Source organism: Hemiscyllium ocellatum, chromosome 9 (assembly GCF_020745735.1).
Source record: "Hemiscyllium ocellatum isolate sHemOce1 chromosome 9, sHemOce1.pat.X.cur, whole genome shotgun sequence".
Lineage (NCBI taxonomy): Eukaryota > Metazoa > Chordata > Chondrichthyes > Orectolobiformes > Hemiscylliidae > Hemiscyllium > Hemiscyllium ocellatum.
Window position 1 is genome coordinate 82,334,795 of NC_083409.1, and position 19,431 is coordinate 82,354,225.

At 39.4% G+C, this 19,431-nt stretch overlaps 1 protein-coding gene across 1 annotated transcript in view; it reads left to right on the forward strand.

The window, feature by feature from the left end:
• Positions 1 to 19,431, forward strand: part of zswim5 (zinc finger, SWIM-type containing 5) — a 268,233-nt gene that overhangs the window by 175,890 nt on the left and 72,912 nt on the right. Inside the window, exons 3-4 of the mRNA XM_060830519.1 lie at positions 7,010 to 7,158; positions 14,296 to 14,446. Coding sequence (XP_060686502.1) covers positions 7,010 to 7,158; positions 14,296 to 14,446 — 300 coding nt within the window. The remainder of the gene's footprint in view (positions 1 to 7,009; positions 7,159 to 14,295; positions 14,447 to 19,431) is intronic.

Consider the following 19,431-nt stretch of genomic DNA (forward strand, 5'->3'; position numbering starts at 1 on the left):
CCAGAGAGTGGCAATACTATACAACACTCTTCACTGTATTTTGTAAGAGGATATACGTGGCAATAAATCAAACATTTTGTTTTCAGACCAACAGAAGTTACATAAAGGTGTACCTGGACTCAACATCGTAGCACTGCATACTTTTTGATAGATATTAATGATCTCGATGTGGATGTACTGGTGTCGTTTCATAGGTTGTAGGTGACGTGCTGAAAATGTAATAAACTGTTAAATGTAACAAACTTCAGGAGGACGAAGTCAGATTTTGAAATGGCAGAGATTGTAAGATGAAATTTAATGCAGAAAAATATGAAGCAATTCACTTTGGCAGAAATAATGAGGCAATATTAATAGGCAATATTAACTGAATTTTATAATTGTAAAGAGGTTGCAGGAACAGAGCAGTCTGGAGTGCATATAAAGATTCAAGCATAAGTGTGGAACAAGAAAGGTGTGCTGAAACTTGAAAAATAACTATTTCAGCTTCTATAAGAGTATTGAGTCTAATTTTGGACACTACACTTAGGAAAGGTTTCAAGGCCTTGGAGAGGATTAAGGAGATTTACTTGAATGTTAACCAGGAATAAATGGTCATGGAAGTTTTTTGGGTGAAAGTTAACTGCCAAATTTACAGACAAAACAACAGTATCTATAACCAAGAGTAATTCATTGGTAAACTAATCAACTTTGTCAGATGTGACTCACCTTTTAACAAATATGTGCTGGTTGTCAGGTGAGTTATTAGTAAATTGGTTTTGGTTATGTTAAGAGAAGAATGGTGCCTAGGAAATCAGGAGAATTTGGTTTTTGTAGATTAAATATAATGAAATAACATGGAAGCCAACAGTCTGGACCTTGATTGTACATATTATTTTGAAGACATCTCTGACAATGAGCACTGTGTGAAAGGAGCAGTGAAAATTATGATTTGTCAAACTTCTGATTTTGCTTTGAAACGACCCAAATTGATGAAAAATGTGAACAAAGTACAAGTTTGTTCTTTGAATTATACACTCCAGTGTGAAAAACTAATAACATCTGATCAGTTGCTTTTGGAAAGTTAAAAATCACACAACGCCAGGTTATAGTCCAGCAGATTTATGTGGAAGCAGCAGCTTTCGGAGCACTGCTCCTTCATCAGGACAACCACCTTGAACTATAACCTGGTGTTGTGTGATTTTGTTTTTTAAATTTGTACACCCCAATCCAACGCCGGCACCTCCAAATCATGCTTCTGGAAAAATTGTGCATTTAAAAAACATTGATGCTTTGACATCATCCCTGTTAACTATACAGATTTTATAACTCTAACTTTATTTCAACTTGCTTTTGTGTTCTTCCTGTTCTGGGCTGTACGCCTTCCCTAAATGGTGACTATAATTAAAGATACAAAATTGGTGTTTGTTCCCATGGTTCTTGGAATAAGTGTCCAGAAAATTGTTTTTTTTTAATTTTTGCATTGAAACAATACATTCTATTGCATTTTAAGCCTTATTATACTTCTGAATTAATTTTCATCTTTTGTTTAAAAAAGGCAATCAAAAATGTTGTTTGCAGTTTGAATAGAACAGTCAACATACCAAACGTCTCCTGCTCCCCGGGTGCTGCCTGACCAGCTGTGCTTTTCCAGCACCACACTTTCAACTCTGACAGGATTTTGGATGCTGGAGATCAATTATCATTCGGAAATGTAGGATTTCCGAGGGGCAAAAGCAATGTATAAAACTATTATTTTAAATGCTTGAACCATGCGTGAAGATTTGGATCTTGAAAATTTGTCTGCTGTCCGAGAAGAGCACATGCTTCCTGATGAAGAGCTCAAGCTCGAAACATCAACTCTCCTGCTCCTTGGATGTTGCCTGGCCAGCTGTGCTTTTCCAGCACTACACCTTTCAACTGCTGTCTGACAGTATTTTGTAAAGTGCAAGTAATTTCAATTCTGCCACTAATTAATAACATTGGGAGCAACTTTAAGTGAGGAAGCAATAATACTGTAATATGTAGTATATTGGATTGAGCACAATTTCCTTTTATTGCATATTTATACTAATATACTAGATAAGTTGCAAATCATAATAATTATGCTTGCACACAAACCTAAGAACAGATAATTCAAGAGTTACGTTTTTGAAGGTTTGTGAGCAGTTCTAACTGTGATCTGCAAAGAAAAAGGCAAGATGGTATCTTCCTTGGGGGAAATAAGAAGGAATACACAAACTAACTTCCAAAACACTACTGTTGATGCATTTCAGTGGGCAGCAGCAGCGTGGCAAACTGCAGCATTATATTTCCTGTGCTTTGTGTGCTGTGGAAACAGTGTGCTCTTCACAATGAGCAGTAATTGTAATTCGTGTTTTGTTCCAGATGGAAAGCATCAACGCAAAACTGTGAAATGCAGTCTGAATTCTACAGTCTCAGCAGATTCATAGTAACGAATGAAGCTGCCTTTGTGGAATATAAACGGGGTCATTTAGCATGATTGTTTATGGTGAAGTGCTGTCAGTTTGATTTGAGCATTCCCTGATTTCGGACTGGAGCAGCTGCATTTCAAAACACAAATTATGTTTGTACATTATTTCCTTTAAAACTGCAATGACCCATGATACATTAAAAATGTATTGCTGTAGGGTGTCAGATAAAAGGGCAGAATTCTGCAAAACAGAAAATTCATCTGCAATATCTGGTTCTAATTTTTAATGGTAAAAACAACAAATCGTCATGTGAGGTTATTTTTAATTACTTGGCAGGGGTGGCTGACAGATAAGTGCCTATTTCCAGGTTTTTATTTCTTGTCAAACCTTTCTCTACCTCATCCCCAAGTAAGTTTGAGAATGAACCTTGAAGTTTAAGACCATATGATGCATGCTATAGTCCATGGTGGCAGACCACCTTGGTGGACTACAAGAGAGACATAAATCAAAAGTCTCAGTGATGCACTGACCATCAAGTGCTGTGAAAAGTTCTGTATTATAACAGGCTTCAGTGGAAGTTGCACTAAGGTGCTGATTTTATTGACCTATCTGCACTCGGGTGATTTAATATGTTCAGATTTGTATATGTGAGTTCTTGGTATATTTTCCCGGGGTTGGGAAACAATAGGAAATTGCTTGCTGACATACTTTTATTGACAGTATTGCATAAATGGAAAATCAGAATGATGTAGGTGGAGACAAAAATTTGTACAGTCTCTGTCAAACTGCTGTAATAAAAAGTTGAAAATGTGTTGCTGGTTAAAACACAGCAGGTCAGGCAGAATCCAAGGAATAGGAAATTCGACGTTTCGGGCATAAGCCCTTCATCAGGAATCATCTGATGAAGGGCTTATGCCCGAAACGTCAAATTTCCTATTCCTTGGATGCTGCCTGACCGGCTGTGCTTTAACCAGCAACACATTTTCAACTGTGATCTCCAGCATCTGCAGACCTCATTTTTTACCCTGCTGTAATAAAAAGCCTTTCTAATGGCTACATGAAACGTTCATAAATGAAGCACTGCATCTAGTGTAGCTTCCAGTTAAATATTGTGACACTCAGAAGTGGAGTGAACATTGGTATTGTGGGGAAAATTTTGCAGATCCCAGCTACTTTAAAGATCTCCCTTCATAATCAGGTTATAAATTGTTTGTGGGGTAGGAAATTGAGTGTTGTGATCAAAAATTGAGGTATGGCAGATGCAAATACAGTCTACAGTTTTCCCTCAGTCTGGCAGATACAAGGGGCAAACCTGCACATGGTTTACATGCCTTTTACAGGAGGTGAAATGGATGCAAACAGAAAAGGCAAGCCTTAAGAAAGCTTGCCAAATGATGTAGTATTCAACTGCATGACAGGTATATCAATGTTGCTGGTGTGGGGCAGCTTATTGCATCTTCACTTCTGACCCTGCATGCATGCCCTTTGCTTGTTGAATTTAGTCAGCTCAGTTATGCTTTTGATGCCATTTGGTAGCAAAGCAGATGAAATAACTGGATTCATGGTGCTGGAAGAGCACAGCAGATGAAATAACTGACACTGCCGTTTGGTTTGTGCATCTGAGAGGAGCACATTGGCTAATAGTGCAGGTGACCCTATGTTATATTGAAGGAGGTAATCTCTGTATGACAGATAATTTCTGGGTGCTATAGAACCAGTTCCTCATTGAGCTTACCACTTAGTGTGTGACAGGGGATGCAAGTATGGTTGGTTCCTTTTAAAGTGAATGCAGACAATCCAGTTCTGTTGCTCATTGATCTATTTGATCTGCGTTCTTTCATCTGGTACCGTTTGAGGCATGAACTACTGTGGTGAGGTTGTTTTGATAGCACCCACTATTTTCCTCCAATGCTTACTTGCAAAATGGCACTGCATTCGGTGTGGCTTCTTGTTAAAAGTTGTGATGCTTTGAAATAGAGTGAACACTAGTATTGTGGGAAAAACTTTGCAGATCCCATCTGCTTTAAAGATTTTCCTGTTCTGCAGAACTCTTGGAAAGGCTTTCTGTACACCCAGTTCCTCACTGATATTGGTAAGTCATTCTGCAGCTTTTCATTTCACAAGCATGCAATTAATTCATGCTCTTGTTTGGCGAAAAAAAAACAAAATGCTTTAAATATTTACTGGGAAAAACAGTGGTATTCTAAATATAACACATAAATTGTTAAAATTAATTGACAAATTAATGTACATTATTCAAAGATATCATTCTAAACATTAACCCAAAAATAAGAAATGCTGCAACTAAAGATCCTTGTTAAAATGCTGAATGGATAGATAAGCTGCAACTCATTCTGATAGAATGTTAACGTGGCCGAGACACAGCCCATAATAAATTATTGTTGGGTGCAGAAGTGCTTCCTACCTAATTTCCCAGTTTCTCTCCACCTAAATGATGCTGAGATTTGCAATAATCATGTCACATATGTAATATGCCTCTGATACAAAGAATAATAGTTGACTTCAAACAGGAGTGGTGGACTCCTGTTTGAGGCCAGATACATACTTTGTTAATCAGGAGCAGAAAAATTTTAAGTTCACTTGTTCCCTCTGTTAAGCGGCCAGCTGTATCTTATTTTCAAGAAATCTATGGCATGTTGTACTGATATTTGTCAGTTGCATTTCTTGCAGTTGCATGTTTTCTTTCTTGGTAAACCTGTGGTGTTTATTGAAGATTGATCACCGAGTGAGTCAGGGGAAGACGCAGTGCTGCTAGCAAATAATAACAGCGGCATAAACTGTACCTGGGATCTGTGAAAATTTTGAAACCAAAATTAAAGAGACAACTGATCACGTTTTGTTGGCTTATGCTTGACATAGCAATCAGTAGTTTGGCCTGCATTTTCTGTACTCCAGTTTGTGTAAACGTGCAACTTATTTTGTTCATCTCCCCATGTCCCTTTTAGCTGTTACACGAGGAATATAAACAACCAAAATACTACTAAAATATGTTGCTTTTTCTTTCCACTATCAGTCAGTGAATGTTGAATGAACAATTTTTGCTTGTCCAGTTTTGACTGTTTTTAAGCCTGATTTCTGGAGTTGCTTCCTGGAATCTTTATTTCTTCAGAGCTGGAAACTCCCCAAATAATGAAATAAGTGGTTTCTTGTAATATATTAGATATTTTTGTAATAACATTGTAGCTTTGTAGAGGATTTAATAAGAGAATGTTCTTAATTATTGAGTTTGAACTATTTTGTCCATTTTTAAGCGGAAGGATTTAATTTTAAGTGCACCTGTAACCCTTCTTGACTACACTTGAGTGACTATTTTCAGAATGTCAGTCTTGACAATGCGAACCAACCTGCTTATTCAGTAGTGCATGTCATCGTAGCTAACTTTGGTCCTGTTCATTCTTGATGTCTAAGAGTTCAGTTTTCCACTCAGGATTGTGGTATTCTTGTATTCAGGGCCAAGAATGAAAGCAAAATACTGCATATGCTGGAAATCTGAAGCAAGTACACAATGCTGGAGAAACCCAACTGGTCAGGCAGCATCTGTGGAGAGAAACATGCAAACTGAAGCAGAGTCACCCTAGACTCATGACTTTTTTTTTGGATTAGATTAAATTCCCTACAGTGCGGAAACAGGCCCTTCGGCCCAACAAGTCCACACTGACCCTTCGAATAGTAACCCACCCATGAACACTGTTTCTGTCTCCACAGATGCTGCCAAACCTGCTGAATTTCTCCAGAATTCTCTGCATTTGCTGCAAAAGCAGGAAGGCTGGATTAACAAACAGAATATGGGTGGCACGCTGGCACAGTGGTTAGCATTGCTGCCTCACAGCGCCAGAGACCTGGGTTCAGTTCCAGCCTCAGGCAACTGTATTGAGTTTGCACATTCTCCCAGTGTCTGCATAGGATTCCTCCGGGTGCTCCGGTTTCCTCCCACAGGTTAGGTGAATTGCCATGCTAAATTGAAGGGATAATTGAAAGTGAAGGAATAAATTTAGGGGAATGGGTCTGGGTGGGTTGCTCTTCGGAGGGTCGGTGTGGACTTGTTGGGCCGAAGGGCCTGTTTCCACACTGTAAAAAATCTAATCTAAACTAGAAATCTAATCTAGAAATTGCTAGAAAGGCTCAGCAGTTCTGGCAGCATCTTGTGGAGAGAAATAAGAGTTAATCTTTCTGGTCTAGTGACCCTTTTTCAGAACTGGGGCTGGGTTAAGTTATTTTAACCCTGAGACAAAAGAGACTAAATGTGATGTTATTGCTTCCAAATCTCTCTATCTGTCTTCCTTGAAGCCACTCCTCAACAACTACCTCTCTAACCCTGCTTTTTCTTACCAGCATTCCCTTCTGGGTTTTTTTTTGCCTGCATGTTAAACCTTGTCTGATTACAGTTCCCTGAAGTGCCTTGTCTTTTTTTTGGTACTGTACAATAAAAGTTGTTACTCAACACTTCAGTCGACTTTTATCCTTCTCATCAGGGAAGCTTTAGGACCAATTGTTTACATTTTGCAACATTTAAAATAGAGCAGGTATCCATTTTGAAGTGTTTTATTTTACTATTACATATTTTCTGTTTTGCTCAGGTGCCCCTGATCCAACAGCTGGTGCCAGCATTGATGACGAGAACTGCTGGCATCTAGATGAGGAACAAGTTCGAGAGCAAGTAAAGCAATTCCTTTCACAGGGAGGATACTATGGGTCTGGCAAGCAGTTGAACTCTATGTTTGCTAAGGTAAGATTCTTTCAGTACAAGGTTACTTTGCAAATGGCAGGCTTCTGAGCAAAGCCACTATTAATGAAGGGCAGAATGTCATGCATGAGCTGTCCTACTACTTTAATTCTTTGCAAGCTTTAATTTCAACCTGCTTCTGCTCGGAATTATGGCAATGTTTAAAAATATTATACAGTAGAACTCTCGCATCCACGGATTCAGTTTCCGTGATTTCAGTAATCCGCGATTTACTGCAGCCTGAAAATAAATATTCCATGGAACATTCCAGAAATAATTCCAGGGGTCTGCTGGGGAGGTACATTTCCCATTTAAATGATAGGGTTTGTTACTATCCACAGTTTTGGGCATCCACAGTAGGTTGTGGGATGTATCACCCACAGATACTGGGGGGTGGCACCTGTAATTAGTTTTTATTTCTACACACAGGTCACATTCTGTTATCATTTTCAAGTAAAACATTGTGACCATCTCAGACTTTGTATTTAGCTCAAGAAAAACTGCACAAAAGTAGACATTTTATTGATTTGTCCGTTTCATTTATTTTGGGAGCCTTTTCTTTTATTTCTGAAAAGCTGATCTCCCTCATCGTATCAAAGTAATTTTTACAGTTGACCTCTGTGTGAGAAAACTGAACAGCTATAAAGGTGACAGTAACAAAAGACATGAGTGCAGCAAGACTGCAGCAGCTACATTCCAAAACAACAAACAGTGCAAAAACTATAAAAGATTAATCTGGAAACTTGTCCCAAGCAGTAATTCCTTGAGGTTTGACTTGTACTTGCAAGAATTGTCTTCAAGTGAAACGTAAATGTCATCTGTTCTCTAAGGAGGTTACTATATGTTATACTTCAGAAAGCCGTTTGGGAAGTATGGAACTAGAGATATAAGGACTCTTGTGACGTAGTGGTAGTATCTGGACCTATGAACCAGGGTTCAGTCTCTACCTGCATCAGAGTTGTGAAATAACACTCTTGAAAAGCCAGCTTAGAAAATATCTAGAACTACAGATAAGGGTTATACACTTTTTTAAAAAAACATTTATTTACAGAAATTCTCACTATTGGCATATATTTACGAACCCAAACCACAGTTTCATCATGTTCACTGGACAGTGACGAAGGTTTTCTAAGAGTACTATGGGATCTTGATCAACTAGGCCCATGGAACGAGAAATGGCAGATGGAGTTTAATTTAGATAAATGTGAGGTGTTGCACTTTGGTAAGACAAACCAATGCAGGGCTTACCTGGTTAATGGTGGGGCTCTGGAGAGTGTTGTCAAACAGATCTAGGGGTGCAGGTACATGGTTCCTTGAAAGTGGAATCACCTGCCCTTTATAAGTACCAGTTGCCCATTGTCATTTGGATATGTAAATGTGTGTGTAAACTATAGTTTAACAAAAAGGAAAGAAAATAAAATTAAACTGTTGGTAAATCCTCCTCAGAATTGTTACATCCAGAAAGTTCAGTAGAGAATAGGGAACTTGCACATTCTACTTTTGATTATTGCTTAAGTCCATTCACTTGATTTGTTCTGGAGTTTGAATCACTTTTTAGGATTCAATCACAATTAAAGTTCTTGTATTTTATTCATACATGGGAGGTAAATGTTGCTGCCCGGGTCATAATTTATTGCCCATCCCTAATTGCCCTTGAAGATAATGGTGAGCTGTAAATCTATTCAGTATAGATAGACCCATAGTGGCATTAGGGAGAGAGTTCCAGGATTTTTTGATCCAGTGATCCACTCTCCTGACTTGTGCTTGTGGTTGGTGGGTTACTCATTGCAGGATGCCTAGCCTTCGACTTGCTCAGTATCTGCAATATTTGTATGTGCTTAGTGGAATTTAGTTTCTGTTCAATCATAGCCTCTAGGATGTTGATCATGAGGGATTTAATGATGGCAATGCTATTGAACAGCAAGGGGCAATGATTAGATTCTCTTATTGAGGATGGTCATTACCTGGCACTTGTGTGGCCTGACTGTTATATGCTACCGGTTCGTCCAAACCAAGATATTGTCCAGGCATTGCTGCATTTGGAAGTGGACTGTTTCAGCATCTGAAGAGTTGTGAATGGTGCTGAACATTTACATGGACATCCCACTTCTTACTTTATGATGGAGGAAGGTCATTGATGAAGCAACTGAAGACAGTTAGGCCTGGAACACTATGGTACTTCTGGGTCAGAAGGCCTGGATTCAAATTCCATCTGTTTAGGAGCTACATAATAACAACTCTTAACTGATTGAAAATATCTATCCTGAGGAACTCCTGTAGAGAGATCTTTGAACTGAGATGATTGACATACAACAACAAGAACCATCTTCTTTTGTACCGAGCATGACTGTAACTGATAGAGTTTTCCTGCTGACTCCCATTAATTTTGAGCCTCCTTGATGCCACAGAGTCACACAAATGTCATGGGCAGTCACTGTCACCTCCGCTCCAGAATTCAGCTCTTCCAGCCATATTTGAACCAGGGCTGTTACTAGGTCAGGAGCTGAGTGGTCCAGGCAGAACCCATCAGTGAACAGATTATTGCTAAGTAGGTACAGTTTGATAGCATTGTTGATGACACTTTCCATCACTTTATTAATGATTAAGAGTAGACTAATATGGCAGTAATTGTCTGATTTGGCTTGATTTGATTTGAACACAGAACATACCTGGGCAAGTTTTTATATTTTCAGGTAGATGCCAGCAGTGTAGCTGAACTGGAACAGGTTGGTTTGGTGCACTGCAAGATCTGGAGCACAGGTCTTCAGTGCAGTTGTGTAATGTTGACAGGGTTCATTGCCTTTACAGTATCCATTGCTTTTAACTGTTTGTAGATTTCATCATGTGAAGTGAATTGAATTGGATGAAGACTACCATCTGTGATACTAGGGACCTCCAGAGAATGCCAAAATGGATCATGCACTCAACACCTCTGGTTGTCAATTGTTGCAAATGCTTCAGCCTTATCTTTTACACCTGACGTACTGGGCTCCCCATCTTTGAGGATGGGACATTTGTGAAGGTTCACCTTCTATTGAGTTGTTTAGTTGTCCACTATCATTGCTGGATGTGACAAAACTGCAGAGTTTAGATCTGATCTATTGATTGTGGATTCACTTTACCCTTTCTGTCACTTGCTGTTTATGCTCTTTGGCACAAAAGTAGTCCAGTTTTGTATCTTCACCAGGCTAACACCTTATTTATAGGTATGTCTGGTGCTGCTCCTGGCATGCTGTCCTGCACTTCTCTGTGAACCAAGGTGATTCCTGGCTTGATTGTAATAGTAAAGTAGAGGATATGCCACACCATGAGGTTGTAGATTGTGTTGGAGTACAATTCTGCTACTGCTTATGGCCCACAGCACCTCATGGTTACCCATTCTTGATTTGCTCAATCTGTTTGAAATCTATCCCCTTTACCATGATGATGAAGTTACACAACACAATAGAAGATATTCTCAATTTGCAGATCAGACTATGTCTCCACAAGGATTGTATGGTAGTCATTCTAATTGATATTGTTATGGACAGTTACATCTACAGTAGGTGGAATGTTGAGGATGAGGTCATGTTGGTTTCCTTAACATCTACTGCAGACTCAGTCTAGCAGTTATGCTCTTTAGGACTTAACCAGCTCAGTCAGTAATAGTGCTGTTGAGCTTGGCATAGACCTTGAAGCTCCCCCATTCATAGTACAGTCGGCAAGCTTGCTACCCTCTATACTTCTTCCAAATGATGTTCGACATGGAGGAGTACTGATCCATCAATCAAGGGGTGGCAATGTGTGGTAACAAGCAAGAGTTTCCTTGCCCATGTTTGACCTGATGCCACAAGACTTCATGGGATCTGGAGTCATTGCTCAGGGATCCTGAGTACAACTGTGCCACCACCTCTGCTGGATACCAGGGGTAGTGTTGGTGCTGTCTGAAACATTATGCTTAACATATGATTCTGTGAATATAACTGTGTCAAGGCATTATTTGACTTGTCAATGAGACAGACGTGAAATGTTTGCACGAGGTCACAGTTTTAGATTAGATTAGATTACTAAGTGTGGAAACAGGCCCTTCGGCCCAACAAGTCCACACCGACCCGCCGAAGTGCAACCCACCCATACCCCTACATATACCCCTTACCTAACATTACAGGCAATTTAGCATGGCCAATTCACCTGACCCGCACATCTTTGGACTGTGGGAGGAAACCGGAGCACCCGGAGGAAACCCACGCAGACACTGGGAGAACGTGCAAGCTCCACACAGTCAGTTGCCCGAGGTGGGAATTGAACCCAGGTCCCTGGCGCTGTGAGGCAGCAGTGCTAAGTTGTTGTTGGTCAAGAAAGCTTTGCAAGATTATGAGACCTGAGTTTGCTGTGGTTGTTTCCAGTGGCAGTGGGTCTGGAGTCACATGCAGACTAGACCAGGTAACGACAGTATATTTCTTTCCTTGAGGGATATTAGTGATTAGATTAGATTCCCTACAGTGCGGAAACAGGCTCTTCAGCCCAAAAAGTCCACACCAACCCTCTGAAGAGCAACCCACCCAGACCAACTCCTATGCATTTATTGCTGACCTAGCAGTATGGGCACTTTAACGTGGCCAATTCACCTTAACCTGCACATCTTTGGACTGTGGGAGGAAACCGGAGCACTCGGAGGAAATCCACGCAGACACTGGGAGAAGTGCAAACTCCACATAGACAGTTGCCCGAGGGGGAATTGAACCCATGTCCCTGGTGCTGTGAGGTAACAGTGCTAACCACTGTGCCACCATGCTGCCCCTTAATCCGTATATCAACAAAGGTTTCACAGTCATTGTTATGTCAGTATTGAATTCCAGATTTCATTAAATTTACATTCCACCATATGCCATGGTGAGATTCAAACATATGCCCACAGAATATTACTTGAGTCTCTGGATTACTAATTCAGTAAATATATCACTATGTAAAAGAGAAATAAAAAATTAACATTTTATAAACAAAATATATTACTCTTAATGGGGAGAGAGAGCAGCAAAGATTGTCCTCAATTTCTTAAAGTAAATTCTCTCTAAATCATTTGTCCCTTTGCCCACTTTCTGTGTAAGGCAGTGGCACAGGTCTACAACCTCCACCAAGTTAGCAGACTGGTTGTTTATCATCCATGAGCCCGGACCAGGAATGCTGGTCAGTTATTACACGTAAGGAGGAGAGCATCTGTGGAACTGAGCCAAATCTGACCTTAGTACTGCATCCAAATCTGCTTTGCTGATGGGTAGAGTAGACAGGGTGATCTCTGAATGGCATTGGCCTTTACCTCCCTCCAATCCCACTTAATATTGAATCAGTCGACTATTGGTGTTATCCAGATATAAAATTTGGCAGCATTAACCCTTTTGTATAAATAAACTTTCACAGAGATTTATAGGACTGTGCAACAGAGCAGAAACCAGAAAAAGTGGTTTCCTTCTGTGTTGCGTAACCATATGAAACTTTGTAAGTCAAGATATTTTGATGTTAATAATAGCACATGTTCACAGAAGTTTCAATGTCATTTAAGAATTGATACAAATAAAATCCTTAGTCAGTTGGCATATTTTGTATATGACTGTGCAAAATGTCTGGCTAAGAAGTGAATAAGAATAATGCAACATATTCCAGCAATTTTCAATTAACTTTAAATCAATCTATGAAATACAGTCTATCCAAAGAGAGCAATGAAGCTTATTGATCGCACTTTAAAATTTCTCATTGTGCACTAACAGAGATTCTTCTTACTACTCCTTTCAAAATAAAAGTTTCATAAACTCTGAAATCTAAGTTTCTTTGTTCTTTAGATAAATATTAACAAGAGCCATTATTTTGCCAAGTCTGATTTTTTTCAATGGTGACAAGTACTATTTGCATTGAATGAATAACTAAATGTAATTAAGAATATTTGAATCTTATATTCAGTTTGTATGAATCATCTGTAAACTGGTATTAGATTAAACCTTAAGCTCCCTCTGTATTTTTAAAAAGAGGAACATGACTCGGTGATAGGCTGGGAAATACATAATTTAAGAAAATGACAGCATGAGAAAAGACTGTGGTTAATCAGAGACAAAAACAGAAATTGCAGGGAAAGCTCAGCAGGTCTGGCAGCATCAGTGGAGAGAAATCAGCATTAACGTTTTGGGTGGAGTGATCCTTTCTCTCAGAACTGATGGTAGCTGATGGTGAGAGGAGCAGAACACCTTCAAGGTGGGTATGCCTACAAGAGAAATGGCAGTGAGTTAAATACTAAATAAAAGCTGAAAGAACTGCAGATACTATAAATCAGAGACAAAAGTAGAAATTGCTGGGAAAAAACCCATCAGGTCTGGCAATATTTGTGGAGAGAAACTGGTGTTAACGTTTTGGTTAATCAGGCTGGTTGCAAAAACAAATGCTCCTTGACCACCTATTCCTGCAAATATCTATCCAATTTTGCCTTAAATTTTCCAACACTCTCTGACACACTAATACACCTTCAAAACCCATTGCATTAACTAGTTACAGCAAAGCTTTTTTTTGTGTTCTCAGGTTGTTTGTGTCCCTCCTTGTAGCGTTTATGTCAATTGGAAACATACTTCTGGAATTCAGTTTATGTATTATATTTGGATGTCTTTATTCAAACATTTCCCCTCTCCTCGGTGCAAGATCAATCATAACAACCAAGTCATGAGGAACTTTATTGTCTCACCTAGCCTTCCTGAACTTCATTTGCAGCCTTTGATATAGCTGATCACATCCTCCTTTCAGGGAGAGGATTGTTCCTTTTTCCTTGTGTAAATTAACATGTCGTTCACTTTCCTTTGTATGGCATCATCATCTGAAAAAGAGATCTGGTCCCACATCCTAGGTAAATTTGACCCGATTATCCCTATTTACCACCATGCTCCATTCTCCCAATGTTTTTTTACAACCATGACTGAAGGTAGGGTAGGCAGTTAGAATAAGCCATAATGTCGTTCAGCTAAACTTGAGGAAAACCAAAGTCATCACAATTCAACTCCATGGAGAACAGAAAAGTTTATAGAATATATGTGCAGCATTTGTAATTGGAATCAGAATGCAGCACTAGTTCTCTGGAAAAATGTTTTCATTCTGATTACTGACTTTAAATATTATCCACCACAGGTACGAGAAATGCTGAAGATGAGGGATTCAAATGGTGCTAGGATGTTGACATTGATAACAGAACAGTTTATGGCTGACCCACGACTTTCTCTCTGGAGGCAGCAAGGCACAGGCATGACAGACAAGTGCCGACAGCTTTGGGATGAGTTGGGTAAGTGCACAGCAGAAAGCAGTAGGCAAACAATGGAGTATTTAACACCAGCTCCTCCTTTCCAGTATTTTTTTTCATTAAAGACCTTCTAAATATGTAACCTGAATATTCCTTTTCTGTGAAATGTCATTGTGTAAGGTCTTTAGGACCCTGGAGCAAACTTGTGACAATGTCACAGAGCTGCTCCTCACTTGACATACATAATAAAGTCGAGAGTGTGGTGCTGGAAAAGCACAGCAGGTCAGGCTGCATCCAAGGAGTAGGAGAATTGATGTTTCGGGCATAAGTCATTCATCAGGAAAAGCACTTGCGGGGTTTTGTCAGCACCACACTCTCGACTCTGATCTTCAGAACTGCGGTCCTCACTGTCGTCTCATAAACAATAAAGTCATTTATTTTGGAAGGGCGAACAAAATTACAGAATTTTACTTAAATATGGATAAAAAAGGCAGAAGCTGCAACATAAAGGGATCTGGGGGTACTATGCATGAAAATTAGAAAGCTAGCTCACAGATCGGTAGCAGGTAATCAGGAAGATTAATGCAATGTTGATCCTTATTTCAAGGAGTTTGGAGTAATAAGAGTAGGGAAGTCTAATTGCAGCTGTGCAAGGTGCTGCTGAGACCACATTTAGAAAGTTGTGAGCAGTTGTGGTGCCCTTATTTAAGGAAGGATATCATTTCTTTGGATGCGGAGAAAATTTGCATGGATCATCCCTGGTATGGAGAGATTGTCTTATGAGCAAAGTCTAAACAGGGTGGGAGTCTAGTCACTGGCATTCAGAAGATTGAGAGATGATCTCATGTAAACACACAGGATTCTTAAGGAGTTTGACAGGTTAAGCTCCCCACCATCGGAGAGTCTAGGACTAGAGGACATAAAGGGGCCCGAATTTAGACCGAGATAAGGAGGAATGTCTCCTCTTTGAGGGTTGAGACTTTGGAACTCCTTGCCGCAGAGAGCTATGGAGGCAGAGTCCTTGAGCATATTTAAGGCTGAGATAGTTAAAGTATTGGTCAGTCCGGGAATCGAGGGTTAGGGGGAAAACACAACAAAGTGGATATGAAAAATGTTGGATCATAATCCTGTTGAAAGGCAGAGTAGGCTCAAGGGGCTGAACTGCCCAATCCGGTTCTGATTTCTTATATTCTTATAATCTTACATCATACAGAGAGTGTGATCTCTCAAATTAGTTATGGTTGCCTTTTCGCCAGGCTGCTTTCAGCAATCACAAGGTTAATCGTGTGACTAGATATCAAATTTCTGTTGTCAATCAAAAAAAAATGAAACATGAAACAACTGTATAAATAAAATGGAAAATTTTGAAATCTTGACAATACACAGCAAGTCAATTATCACCTTTGAATTTAAAAAGACAAATTATGATGTTTTAGGTTTCTACCTTTCAACTCTATTGAAATGAAGATTGCCTTTTCAGTAGGCCGAGGGGGAAGAAACAGCGGGAAGGGAATAAATCACAACATCAGTCCTAGAAAGCAGTGGTGAATATAATATAAGGTCCTTCATACCAATCATGTAAGAGATTGTCAGTAAGATTTAAAGGAAGAGTGGCAGATGGAGTTTAATTTGGATAAATTCAACATATTGCTTTTTGGTAAAACAAACAAAGGCAAGACATATACAATTAAAGGTAGGGCATTGGCTAGTGTTGCAGAACAGAGAGACCTAAGGGTTCAGTTACAGAATTCTTTTGAAGTTTGCATCACATGTGGATAAGATGGTTAAGAAGGCATTTTTCATGCTTGCCTTCATTGCTCAGACCTTTGAGTATAGGGGTTGGGATATTACGTTGAGGTTGTACAGAAAATGAGTGAGGCCTACTTGGAGTACAGTGTCCAGTTCTGGTATCCCTGCTAAGGAAGGATATTATTAAGCTGGTGAGATTTAGTAGGATGTTGCCGTGAATGGAGGGTAAAAAATGAGGTCTGCAGATGCTGGAGATCACAGCTGCAGATGTGTTGCTGGTCAAAGCACAGCAGGTTAGGCAGCATCTCAGGAATAGAGAAGGCTTAAGTTATAGGTAGAGGCTGGATAGGCTGAGACTTTTTTCATTGGAATGTAGGAGGTTGAGTGATTTTATAGAGGTTTATAAAATCATTAGGGGATTAGCTGAATGGCAAGTGCCTTTTCTCTATGGGGGGGGGGTGGAGGTTTCAAGATTAGGGGATACATTTTTGAAGGGAGAGGAGAAAGATTTAAAAAAGACATGAGGGATTTTTTTTTTACATAGAGGGTAGTTCACATGTGGAATGAACTTCCAGAGGAAGTGGTGGATAATATTTAGAAGACATTTAGATAAGTACATGAATAAAGTTTGGAGGGATATGGGCCAAGTGCAGACAGGTGGAACTAGCGTAGTAGTTTGGGATTATAGTCGGCATGGACTGTTTAGACTGAAGGGCTTGTTTCCATGCTGTATGACTGTGAGACAAAAGAATGTACAAAAGGTATGAATGTAAAACATTTGGAAATACCAGTGCAAACAAACTCAAATGTATACAATATGAATGAAAAAGGGAGTGAAAATCAGGCTCCATATGTAGCTAATATGAAATCAAAAATGAAAAGTCAAACTACTGAATGCTAAGTTATGAGAAAAAGAAAAACACATCACCGACTCTAGGGCCCTTCACCACAAACACAATGATAGAGCTTTCCCCCATCATGCACTCTGTGAACTGCAAAACAAAAGAGAAGTAGAGCTAAGATTTACAGATGCTAATGGGAATGTCCTGTTCATGTGATACAAAATTCCCAGCAGAAAAATGAGAGATTTTTCTGAAGTTTGCAGTTGTATGTTGTGACTTTTTTTAAAAAAATCATTTAAGTTATTTTGAGTTGTTCATTTTTGAGTTACTCTATTTGTCAAATAGAATAAGAAAGCTGATGTATAAATGGATATATTACCAAACATTAAAATTACATTCTGTTGGTCACAAAACTTCTGTATCTTTGCTGATGTAGTATGCTCTATTTATGTCTCACTTGTGCACTGGTGAATGTTCCAATAATGTTAATGGAACCAATTTGTACCCAGAAGGTATGATGCTTTTCATAAATGCAAAAAAAGTAGATATTTATAATTCTAGGTTGTTCTAATCCTAAGTCTTTTATATGAAGATATCTCTGCATATGCTGATGTTTTCCCTTCTTTAAACATATCCTAGTTTAAAACTATTTGTTGAAGATGTGAAAGAAAAACTGAAAATGCTGGAAATTTCAGCATCTGTGGAAAAAGAACTAATGCTTCAAGTGTGGCATAACTCCTCTTCAGAACTGAAAGAGTTTGGAAAATGGTGGCTTCCATCCTTCCCTCACCATTACCTGGTTCATCTTCAAATCTTCCCTGCTCTTCCCTGACTTTAGTCTTTCTGGGAATAGGCTGTCCAATAATGTCCATTTCAAACCCACCAAATCCCAAAGTTAGCTCAATTACATTTCTTCACAACCTGCTTCCAACAATGACTCCATTCCATCCTCCCAGTTTTTCAGTGTCCCCCACTGTTCCAATGATGCCACCTTTCACTGGGATAGCTCCAACATGCCCTCCTTTTCCTCAGGCAAGTTCCTCTTTCTCTCGTCCCACATCAACATCCCACCAGCACCACAACTGACAGGACCCTCAGCTACATCCCACCCATTTCCTGTACTTCTGCCCTCACTCCTTCATAGGAACAGGAGTAGACCACACAGCCCCTCAAACCTGTTTCACCATCCAATGGGATCATGGCTGATCTGTGGCCCAACTCCATATAACTGGCTTTGGCCCATATCCCTTAATTTTTGTTACGCAAAGGTATTATCTATTGAGTTAAATTAACAACTTATCCTGCATACACTACCATTTTTGGAAGAGAGTTTCAAATGTCAACCATCTTTTGTTTATAGAAATGCTTCTAACATCTCTCCAGAACAGTCTGGCCCAAATTATCAGACTGTGCCCCTAGTTCTAGCATCCCCAACAAATAGAAATACTTTATTTCCCTTGTCTTTTCCTGTTAATATCTTGTAGACTTCAATTACAGCATCCCTTAACTTTCTAAATTCTAGAGAAAGCAGGTGTAATTTTATGCTATCTCTCATCATATCTTAAAGCCTGAAGTCCAGGTATCCCCTGTTTCCCAGAACAATGATGGTCTTTGTCCGAGACCCTCACTTTCCACCCCACAGTCTCTGTATTCAAAGGATCATCTTTGACCATTTCTGCCACCTCCAGCAGATTACCACCACCCAATATATCTCCCCTTTCCCTCCACTGTCAGTATTTTGCAGCGTCCGCTCCCTCCGTGATACAATAGTAGATCAGGGTATCACTCCTAACGCCCAATTCTTGAGGCTGCACTTTAGGGCAAGTTTGCTCCACCCCTCATGTGGATCTTTGGAGTACACTTTAAATGTAGTGGGAGTGAAAGAGAAAAGAAAGCCTTCTGAGGGTACATAGGTAACACGGGTAAAAATTTATTTTAAATATATCACCACATTTTTAAGCATGGTTAAAAATCACACAATGCCAGGTTATGGTCCAACAAGTTTATTTGGAAGCACTAACTTTCAGAGCACTGCTCCTTCATCAGGTGGTTGTGGAGGATATATATTTTTAAATATATATTCACTTTTCATCATTAGCTCTGTGAGTGACTGTCATTTTAAATGTGGCTACTAGGTTGAAAGTAGAGAGGCTAACCATCCTTAGGACTGCACAGATCCCATCTGAATGATAGCTATCCTTTCCATAACATCCATACCAGCATGAAACTTTGTAATGATTGAATGATGGAGCATTGCCATTTGTGGAAGTTTCCATCAGTTTGTTTCCATACCTTTTCAGCAGGAAAAGCAATAAAGCTATATTTGTAGTTGGGAACAATGGGGGAACGTTAGCTTCGTCAGTGTCAAAACTTTTACAATCCATGAATAGTGACTTCACTGAACTCTGTTTCATTGAACAAGTTTCACTAAGACAT